Source organism: Gadus chalcogrammus, chromosome 19, assembly GCF_026213295.1.
Source record: "Gadus chalcogrammus isolate NIFS_2021 chromosome 19, NIFS_Gcha_1.0, whole genome shotgun sequence".
In the NCBI taxonomy this organism is placed as follows: Eukaryota; Metazoa; Chordata; class Actinopteri; order Gadiformes; family Gadidae; genus Gadus; species Gadus chalcogrammus.
Genome location: NC_079430.1, coordinates 9,018,165 through 9,029,269, shown reverse-complemented (window position 1 = coordinate 9,029,269; position 11,105 = coordinate 9,018,165). Strand labels below are relative to the sequence as shown.

Below are 11,105 nucleotides of genomic sequence, written 5' to 3'. Positions count from 1 at the left end.
CAGTACACACACACACACACACACACACACACACACACACACACACACACACACACACACACACACACACACACACACACACACCACACACACACACACACACACACACACACACACACACACACACACACAACCTCCAGGGAGGGAATTAGTCTCCAATGGAAGTGTGTATCTCCATTATTCCTTTGATCCGTCGAACACTAGGTCCTGCCCTATATTAGACGAAGAAAAGTGATTACGTTTGTCCAGCGGCCCTCGGTAACATGATTGAGAGAGTCTGTATCTCTACGTGATCGGTTGACATTTCATTTTTTTTATTGCACTCCAAAATCCACATCTTTAGCACGTTAAAATCGTTAAGCCGTGGGGGGGAACCAATTTCCAACCAATATTACATATTGTCAAAAAGCAAAATTAATTTGCGATACAAACAGGTCCTAGATATTTTGCAGTATTTGACCATGTAAGTGAAGTGCATATAAACTTCTCCAGGGTAGTCAAATGCCAAGCTCGCTGTAAGCTGTTGTACTGTGGTTTATTCCCTTTGTTTGAGGCAGATGACCAGATAGCCGTACAATAGTCCAGATGACATAATGGAAGCGACTTGGCAACCTCTTTCATTACAGCAGTAGGTAATACAGACTCATGATCCAATCACATTTTCATCAATACAATACAATAGCGAAGTATCTGTACAATATAGAGTAAGTTTTCTTTTTTTTGGGAATCAATTGGATTGTTTGCCCATTTGTAATCCAATCTTAACGTTTGCCTTTGTGGAGCAGTCTGTGTCTGGAGGACGAAATGATGATCTAAGTCTTATGTCCATTGATAACTAGCGTATTGTTCGGGTACCATTCATATACAGAGACCACTCCAGTGAGCTCAATGTGATACATGTCTGCTCAGTTCATCATGCACTTATCCTCATGGGACGCCATCTTAGCCTTCTCTGAGCCCAGAGAACTGCAGTCATTGAAAAATGCTATGGGTTCTCAAGTAGCTCTACTAATTATTGTTCTTCCTGCAGCTCCCTGAATGTATGGTTTGCGAATCAGCAACCTCCTCCCCAGACACTCATCTCACCCTGGAACGCCTGCAAATGTGTGTTTTGGCAAGAGATGAGGGTAGGACTTCTGAATGTGTTGGATCATGCTTTGCTTTGTCAAATTATTTCGTCAAATACCGTACTCAATATTTATTCTCCTTCATTTTCCTATTCTTCTCGCTCCGGGGACTTTTAACTGACTGACACATCTCCTAGGACGTAAGAGAATATAAATTACATTGACAGTTGATAGACCAGACTTTCTCAGACTGGCGATTGTTTAGCTCTTTGCATGAAAGCCATTGGCCCAGAGAACGGAGTTTAGAGTACAGTACCCTAAGACCAGAACAAGTTAACAACAGTTAAAACCAGCAATGCATCAGCAGCCTTTATTTGGTCATATAGGAAAAAATGAAAGAGGAATGGACTATGGAGAAACGCTAACATTTGGATGTTTTGTACATATTTCATTAGCTGGTTGTTGGGTGGTTAGTGCCAGATGAGAATCTTTGAATGGGAATATTTTGGAGGACCTTCTGAAGTTTTTCAAAAGTGTGTCCTGATATAATAAAAAATTCAGAATTATTTTCATGGCAGAGTGAAATTCAAAATTTGATGCATGAACTTAGAGCACTTTAGAGAATCTCCTTCCACATGTATTTCTACATGGTTCTTCCTCCTTTATTCCTGTTGCTAGTCATATTACTTTCATGGGCACTTGGGAAAATCGGGCTCTTGAGATGACACCTCTATAGGTTGGACTAGCATTCAGATGTAGAACATCTACTGGGTGAAAAGGTTTCAAAACCAAACAAAAACGGACACAGGGTTTGAGCCAGCTGTACTACTACTGTTGGTCTACTCTTGGGAGTCAAACAGAGAAATCATGGTCCTAGACGTGTTGTTTGATGGCCTTGAGTCGTCTTTTGCGATGTCAATGTGTTTCCAGCTAAATAATACCAGAGAGTGACTCTGTTTAAAATCCCTTTTTTTTACCGAATCACATTTTGTAAGCTGGATTTTGCAGACCGCTGTATCTTTCGCCTCTCTCTACACAGTAAGCGAGAGCGGGCAGAACATGAATGAAAGTGTGATGACCTACCACTTTGGCAGTTGGTTTGCTATAAAGTGGTTAGCTGTATCAGGAGGTGGGGCGTCTGGTGATCAGACCACATAAGGTCACAGAGAGTGCTGGCTTTCTGCATGCAGTTTGAAGAGGTATGAGTGCCTTCCATGTTCTGGAGGAAAAGGCAAGTAGGGGCCCTCACCTTTTATATATTCTTCAGCTTACTGGAGAATACGACAGAACTAAGAAACAGCATGAAATGCAGCTATAACATAGTACGACCTTAGGGGTGATTCTCACCTAACCAATCATGCATACATTCTCTATCCGTAAAGATGGAAAGATTTTACTTGCAAGATGAGTCGTAGCCACTAACTTTTCACGACCACGAGAATGCTCTGAGAATCTTCCCCGCATTATTCTTCCCCAAAACGAAGCAAAGCCAAAGGTGGAGGTACATACATCATGTTGATACATATACCCATACAGTATTTACTCTGGCTGCTGCTGCTGCCGTTACTTACTTTGCAGAGAGCAGTTTGTGGCAGCTGTAGCGACCCAATCAGTAGTTGGTGGTTTAGAGTTGTCGACATTTGGATGTAGATATGGGCTTCTAGATTTAAGCTTCTTGTCACACTTGGGTAGGAAACGACCCCCTGTCGTGCGTGGCATTTCCGAAAATACAACATAACTTTGACAACATTAAAGTTGTGGTCTAAATGTGTGGATATGAAACCAGTTTGAAGTTCCTATCCTGCAAGTCATGTATTGACTCACATAGGGCAGAAATAGAGTTTCATATATTGTTCTGTATGGCTACCAAAAAAAGTACTAAAATCAATGTTTATTAATTATGGAAGAACTTGTATTATCCAGGCATCTCTCTCCACTTTGTCCTCCCTCGTTTCAAAAGCGCACACCCACAAACACAGACAGCGTACAGCTATGTTCAAACTTACTGATGCATACACAAAAGGGCAAAAGAAAAGATGCACTCAATTCATTAAAATGTTATCACTACATTGTAAAGTTCAGATTTAAATTAAAGCAGTCTCACGCAGGATATGGTTCGAGAGAGAAAGTGTTAGGGTTGTAGAATTCCTATACATTTAGGAAGAGAAGCTAAGAAAACAATTCCGTTCTACACTATGTAGCAGCTCTTAAACAGAGTTCTTTGAGCAATGTGTTGCTTGATACAATGCCACACATGTAATGGGTGTGGAAGTCTTCATGAAGAGAGCAGTGTGCGTCCAATGCCTCAAATGAGTGCATGACATTTGTTGGTATTGAAACAGTTGCCCGAGGTATGTTATTTTCACATGGGAGGAACAAGCAAACACCACCCTCCTTGTCGGAGCTAATATACCAGAGAGAAGCAACTGGTATTGTATTGCGACGGCATCATAGTAGTGGTGTTTGTCAGTTGTTTTTCCCTTAAACTCAGACTCTCAAAATAACAAGGTACGAGGCAGTCAGTAATTACACATTGTTTATTCATGTCATATCGACTTCTGTCATCTCCGCAGCATTTCATTGTATTGGTTGTCTCTCTGTGTACACATCGTTTTTTTTAACATTTTTATCATTTCTCTTTGGGGACAAGCCATTTTGTAGTGGAAAGCATATCGGCCAATGTTGGAAAAAAACGCTCACCTTCCTGAACAACAAAACATCGAAAAAAGAGCAAAAAACAATGATCCAGAATAGAGGAGCTTTTCTTTCTTTCCATCACAGTCCTAATGGGTGTCTCCCTCTCTCCCCCATCTCTCCCCCTTAACGGGCCTCACCCGGAGAGAATGTGCTTGACGAAGGAGGCGTAGTTGATGCACCCGTTGGCGTCTTCCTGTCCTGCCATCAGCCGGTCCACCTCGTCCTCCGTCATGCGCTCGCCCAGCGTGGCCAACACGTGCCTCAGCTCCGCCCCCATGATGGTGCCGTTGCCTTCCTTGTCGAACACCCGCAGGCCCTCCACAAAGTCCTCAAAGTTGCCCTGGTCCTTGGAGCGGGAGATGTGCTGCAGCATGGGCAGGAAGGTCTCAAAGTCCACCAGCTTGCTGCTCATCTCCTCGGGCCGCGGCTTGCCCAGCACCTTGAGCACGTCGGCGTTGGTTGGGTTCTGGCCCAGGGCGCGCATGACGTCGCCGCACTGGGCGTACGTGATCTTCATCTCGCCTTTAGGCGTGCGGTCGAACAGGGTGAAGGCCTCCTTGAACTCCTCGATCTGGTCGCCGCTGAACTCCAGCGTGATGCTCTTGGGGTCGAAGTCGGGCTCCTTTGGGGGCTCCGGCTCCGGCTCCGGCGCCGGAGCCGCCTTTGGCGCGGGCGGAGCCGCTGCCGCCTTGGGCTCAGGCTTCTTGGGCTCGAACTTCTTCGGTTCCGCTTTCTTGGGTGCCATGACGACCGAGGAGGAGGAGGGGGGGAAGGGAGGCTGATGAAGTTACCGGGTGGAGGAGGAGAGGCGTTCGAAGGGTTTCGGGAGGAGGTATGAGGAGAGCTGATTCCAGAGCACGGAGAGGCCTTGGCCTGGTCCCGTGCTTTTATATGAGAGTCTAGGGATGGTTGAGGGGGCAATAGGGTATATAAGCCCCCTCCCCTGCCCACAGTCCAGTGGCACACTATAAAAGGAAGAAACCTGAAATAGAAGGCCGCCCCCACCCGACCCCAGCCCGGCATGATGTCACCCCAAAGCATTGTTCTCAGCTGCCGCCATGAAGCCGGCCGGGCTACTTACTGTCATTAGCCAGGGTCCAGCTGCATTAAGCCCAAAATGTCTCTTTGATGGACAATGGGATCAGAGAGGCATCAGTGGTGGAGACCAGGCTGACGGGAATAGCACGGATCGTTAACCTCTCAGGACGCCTGGGAATTAGTGCTCTCAGGGAACATGACATGCGCCGATTCTGGCTTTCAATGCACATGACGTTGAGCTGTCTTTTTTCCGATGGTCTTTTTCATGTCATGGAAGAAAGTCTTGATCAAATTCAATTTGCGGTTTGGCTGATCTTGTATTCCGTGTTCATCTTCACAGTTGTCCATCTATGTTATTTTATTTTCTGTACTTAATCCCTGTAGTATATTAGTTTATGCAGTGATATTTGAAGTGAGAACATTATTGATTTCATCTATATATTACCATGTTTATGTGTCAAATATAAATATAAACCTTGTAACGTTGTGGTTACAAAATAGATGTTGATCATTAGTCAAACACACCAACCGTAGTGCACATACTGATACAAGAAAGCTGAAAGATGTTTACAGTGATGCTTGCAGTACATACTGGCTCTGACATGGCAGGCATGAGGAACCAAAGGACTGAGAATAGTTTGACAGTGAGCAATTTCCTCTCACACATTGATGATAAACGAGTAAACTGAAGATGGAAGTGTTTGTGTGTATACGTGCCAAAAGACAACAAAGAGGCGTTATGTGTGTGTGTGTAAGTGTATAGGTATGTACCGGTAGGTGTACGTGTGTGTGTCAGTGTGTAGGTGTGTGCATGTGTAGGTGTGGGGGTGTGTGTGTGTGTGTGTGCCTGCGTGTGTGTACGAGTTAAGCCCCTATTTCCTCAATGTTAAAAGGGTGACACGGTTTGAGTAGGTGACGCCGTGCATCAATCCACCACATCTGAATGGGAAAATGACCTTCAGCTTTCCATAAACAGCTCATCAATAAACCCCTCCCTTTAATAAAAAATGACGACAAATTAATCAACCAAACCCTTCGCATTGCCACCATCTGAGTGTGAGGAGGCGGCGTGGCTGCGAACAGCCCTCGTTTTAATCTATCACCGCCACTTCCATGTTTCTCTCACTGCACCGTCCATCATCTCCGCCAATGGCAGCCCAACTCTGCCGGGCTCTGACCGCATTCACTCTGCTCCATTGGCTCTCCAGTGTGTGTGTGACAGCGTGAATGTGTGTGTGTGTGTGTGTGTGTGTGTGTGTGTGTGTGTGTGTGTGTGTGTGTGTGTGTGTGATAATATATGCATCGTGTTGCAATGTTTATGCATACATGATGTAAACCGTACCAGGATTGGGCGGTTGGAGAGGAGAGCAGTGAAGCGGATAGTCTAATTGAAATGGTTTAAGATTAATTCGTTAATATATACAAATCCGCTCAGACTAAAACAATCTCAAAACTTGACAAATAACCCTAAAGAGTACGCCCGAACAATGATGTTGTAAGTGGGAAAAGGTTTTACAACGATTCTTGAAACTTGGAAATCTGGTTTGCAGGTATTCCATTGAACCTTGAATTGCTCCTTTGGTAATCCGGTGATGATGTAACTATTTAAATCCCCACAAATGGTGATGAATTCACACATGAATGTGTTTCGGGGGAAGCTATTTGTCAGTGAATTATGTCTGGATGCTGGTGAATTTACCGTGAATTTCAAATTTTATAGTATAGTGTTGCGTTGTGTTGATTTTCACAGCTCAAGGAAAGTACTGTTGAGGTCGAGAGAAATAACTTTGACTCATCTTCCAATACAATAAAACATTATTCTTCCAGCTACGGTTTTCTTTGAGACGAAAATAATCGTTGGTTATCAGTCATCTTAACAAAAGAGAAAACATTTCAGGGAAATTCGATCCAGTCCACTTCTGTTTGAAAACGGGCCGGTTCGCTGTTTTAACTGTCTTTCTGTCTGCAAAGCAAATGTAGATGTGATTGTCTGTGATTCTGAGAGATTCTTCTCAAACACCAACAAAGGGAATCTTAAATATTTACCCTCAAGCCTTACATACACTCAGACATTATAATAGCCTATATGCTCTTCCAGTGTATGTATGTATTTGAGAGAGAGAACGAAAGAGAGAGAAAGAGAAAACTGGGAGACAGACAAGGCCGAGAGAGGGATAGCAATAGAGACAGACTGACAGAGAGTAATGACAGAGAGAGACAGACATACAGATAGACAGAGACAGAAAATGAGAGAAACTGGCAGAGACGGATCTGCCAAAAAGAGACAGACAGAGAGAGTAATTGACAGACAGAGGAGACAGAGAGGGCCAGACAGACAGACGAAGAGACAGAGAGGGAGAGAGCCAGAAACACAGACGGAGAGACAGAGAGGGAAAGAGCCAGAAACACAGACGGAGAGACAGAGAGGGAGAGAGCCAGAAACACAGACGGAGAGACAGAGAGAGCCAGAAACACAGACGAAGAGACAGAGAGGGAGAGAGCCAGAAACACAGACGGAGAGACAGAGAGGGAGAGAGCCAGAAACACAGACGGAGAGACAGAGAGGGAGAGAGCCAGAAACACAGACGGAGAGACAGAGAGGGAAAGAGCCAGAAACACAGACGAAGAGACAGAGAGGGAAAGAGCCAGAAACACAGACGGAGAGACAGAGAGGGAAAGAGCCAGAAACACAGACGGAGAGACAGAGAGGGAGAGAGCCAGAAACACAGACGAAGAGACAGAGAGGGAGAGAGCCAGAAACACAGACGGAGAGACAGAGAGGGAAAGAGCCAGAAACACAGACGGAGAGACAGAGAGGGAAAGAGCCAGAAACAAAGACGGAGAGACAGAGAGCGCGATAGCAACAGACATCGATAGAGCGAGAGAGAGACAGTTGGTGTGAACTGACCGAGCAGCAGGCAGTGTGTGTGTGTGTGTGTGTGTGTGTGTGTGTGTGTGTGAGTAGTGACAGAAAGCCCTTAATCCGAGAGATAAGGCATTGGACCAGGGGGGTGGGGGGTTTGGTAAGGGAACAGGGGGAGCGTGTGGGCGAGCAGACAGACCGGTGGTCCGACCTGGTGGGCTGCCCGGGGGGGCTGTGGGGGTATCAGGAGGCAGCTGAGGGCAGCACCCGGGAGGGAGACGGGAGGGCTAGGGGAAGGGAGGACAGGAGGTCCTCTACGGGGTGGAGGGTAGCATGGGCGCTGACACGCCTGACATTTAGCAGCGAGAGGGAGGGGGAGGACGGGGGTGGGGGAGAGGGGAGAATGGGGGGGGGGGGGGGGGGGGGGGGCGGCTGTGATGCAGGACTAGCCCGGCTCTAATAAAAGAGAGTGACGGAGACAGTGGCGGCAGCGTCGGCAGCGTTGTTCCACTGGCTCCCGGGATGTGCGTGACTCGCACAATATGTCCAGCCTTCGTCTAAGGGGCTTTCTCTGTTGTGTTTGGTGGGTTTATGTTAGAAAGGAAAAGCGCTTTGAGCCCTTTTCATGTCCCTTGTGGAGCACTGCTCCTTTTGTGTGTGTGTTTGTGTGCGTTGTTTGCTGCGTGTCTTTGGCGGGCTAAACATGGCAGGTCCTGTAACGAAATGGCTGCGCCGTGGGAGTGTGAATACGGGATGGGAGCCGCTCACCTTCCTCTCACGTGTGTCGATATCTTATGCATTTGCTCTTTGAGAAGATATTTAGCTCATTAGAACAACATAATACGTTAGCCCGCGTACGAAGGAGCCGGCGGTTGATCTTGACTTTAATGAATCCATTGACCAAGGCTTAGTTAATTATTATTTCAAAAAAGCTACTTTAAATGCATTAAATAGGCAATATTTCCTCGTAACTTTTATGGCCGAGATATCTGCCGATAAAACTACTTTTACTAGTCTTGTCAGTGGTTACGACTCAGACGGCTCGAAAATAGACATTCAGCCGAGCGACGGGGAAAGTATTTTAGCGAAACGACGACAACATGCGCCAAACGTAAGAGAAACTTCCCTCTGCATCGGACTGCGGTGATAACATTGTCTAGTCATAACGGAATTACATTTTCGGCAGCCAGTATTTGTGGACATCTGTGTAAACAACTTAATTAAGGCCATGTTTGATGAATTATAGCTGGTGAAGGCACTGCCGCCTTCAATACTTCACTTTCTTAATTACAGCCGACATCCATGTGTTCATTTACCCCTCCTGCCCCCCCCCTCTCACACACACACACACGCAGGCACACACACGCACACACATCCATGTGTTCATCTCCCCCTAACCCCCACACACACACACATCCATGTTTGCTCCCCTACGCCCTCTACCCACCACCCAGCCCCATACACACACACACACACACCAACACACACCTCATTCTTTTCCCATTGCTCTCAATGATAGAAATTGAAAAACTACAAAAGGGAAAGTGCATTTCACACTCTACTGAACCAAAGCAGGGAATTCTGAATTAATCAAAACATAATAAGTTTACAAGATGATAAAGAGTGTCTTGTATATTAAAGTAAAGGGAGTCCTTTTATGGCACCAAGCCGGGTTTTTTGTATTACAATCATTTTTAAGAGTGGTATAGCTTTGAATCCAAATTGAAATAAAGTCGCCTTTCTGGTTACCCAATGTTATTAAGAGCCTAGTATTTTGTAATAGAGTGTGTACGTGCGGGTGTGTGTGTGTTGTTGCTCTAACTATCCATCTATATATCTTTGCAGTTGGCATGAACCAGTTTCGGTCGGTGTTGAGGTGCTATGACTCGCATATATAGAATCTATATTTCGACAGCATTCCAGTGTGGCCTACCTATACTACAACCGCATGCATTTGAATCAGATCCAATCCTATCCAATCTACATTTGGCCAGATCTACAACATTAAACGGCGATTAAACACTGTATAAACCGAACTGATTGTTCTCGACAATGCGCCTTTGGACTTGTAGAAGAAGAACAAGAAAAGATACATTACACACTAAATACACCGTATCGCGACCACTCTCCATGTGTGGGTACCGAACAATGGGTGAAAAATAGCAGTCACGCACACACACACACACACACACACACACCCCTTTGTCTCTTGGTCCACATGCCAAGAATAAGGACGTTTCCTTCCTCTAAGCCTGGGGGTGGAGATTAGGCTAGTCTTCCAAACCATCCTCCAACACCTCCACCCCAGCCGCCTTATACTCCCTCTCTCTCTCTCTTTCTATCCAGCTACCCCCTGCCCCGGTAGATTCTGGTGGGTTCACCCTGCCTCCACCCCTGACGTCCATCCTCGTTCTGCTCGTCTGGCTCCGTCTGGCCGGTGCGGTGCCGGATGGCGTGCGTGAGTCTCTGAATGGCTTGTACCTGTTTATCCCGACAGCACACAGAGCTTAGGTGAGCAGTGAGAGAGCTCCCTCTCTCCCTTCCCCCCCTCCTCCCCCCCTCTTTTTCCTTTTCGTGGCGGCTTACCGCGGGCTCACCTCTCACAGCTGGAACACCTGTATGTGTGCCTCCGCACCCCTTAATCCCGGCCAAAAGGTGAGGCCAAATATTTGCTCCAGCCGTCACACAGTGCTGAACTCGGATGACATTGCAGGTCTCCCACCCCCCACCCCGTCCCCATCCCCGACCAGAAGAGGGCTTCAGGAAGTACATCATATTTTGGACAAATTAGGTCCCAGGGTTGTGTCGCGGATAGTCGTGTTTTCGTTTCAACTTCCCGTCCGAAGAGACCGGGTTCGATCCCCCAACATCCACGGTGAACTTGTAGCCTAGGCATCTTTTGAGAATGTTGCGAACCCCCCTGTAAAACCCTTATCCTTGACATGTAGTCTTTTTCAGGTAAAAGGGTCTACTAAATTATTCAATCGTAAATTACCCACAATTCAGTGCTGGAGTAAACATGGTTGGCGTTTTCTTGCTTGTTTCTTGAGGTCTCCCGTCTGCTTGAGAGTTTTTATACGTGTGTGTATTTAAATGCCAGGGCAACAGCCATAAGTGGTTCCAACCGAGTCAGTCAACTGAGCCCTATCCAACCTCATTATTATCCCCTGTACGGGCTAATTGTCATTTCCGCTTTGATGGTAATTTCCCTCGGTAACCAACCGCCCTCTAACTCCCTCACATATAAAGTGGCTTTCGAAAAAAAAGTCTGGGGGAATTGGTTTGCGCAGAGTGAAACTGAGCCCACGGTGTTTGGGAGCTTAATATTTTCTGCTCCAGACTGCTCATGTTATTGTTGCATTCATCACCTGTCTGGCAGCAGCAACGCACACTCACCGCCCTCCCCCCAGTGCCTCGATGGACGCCGACGATGAGGATGA

The 11,105-nt window shown here is 46.4% G+C and overlaps 1 protein-coding gene across 1 annotated transcript; it reads right to left on the bottom strand.

The window, feature by feature from the left end:
* Positions 1 to 2,947: 2,947 nt before the first annotated feature.
* Positions 2,948 to 4,668, bottom strand: LOC130372424 (myosin light chain 4-like). Its single transcript, XM_056578422.1, has one exon. It carries the CDS (start codon positions 4,507 to 4,509, stop codon positions 3,898 to 3,900), a length of 612 nt encoding a protein of 203 aa, XP_056434397.1. The 5' UTR covers positions 4,510 to 4,668; the 3' UTR covers positions 2,948 to 3,897.
* Between the last annotated feature and the right edge of the window lie 6,437 nt (positions 4,669 to 11,105).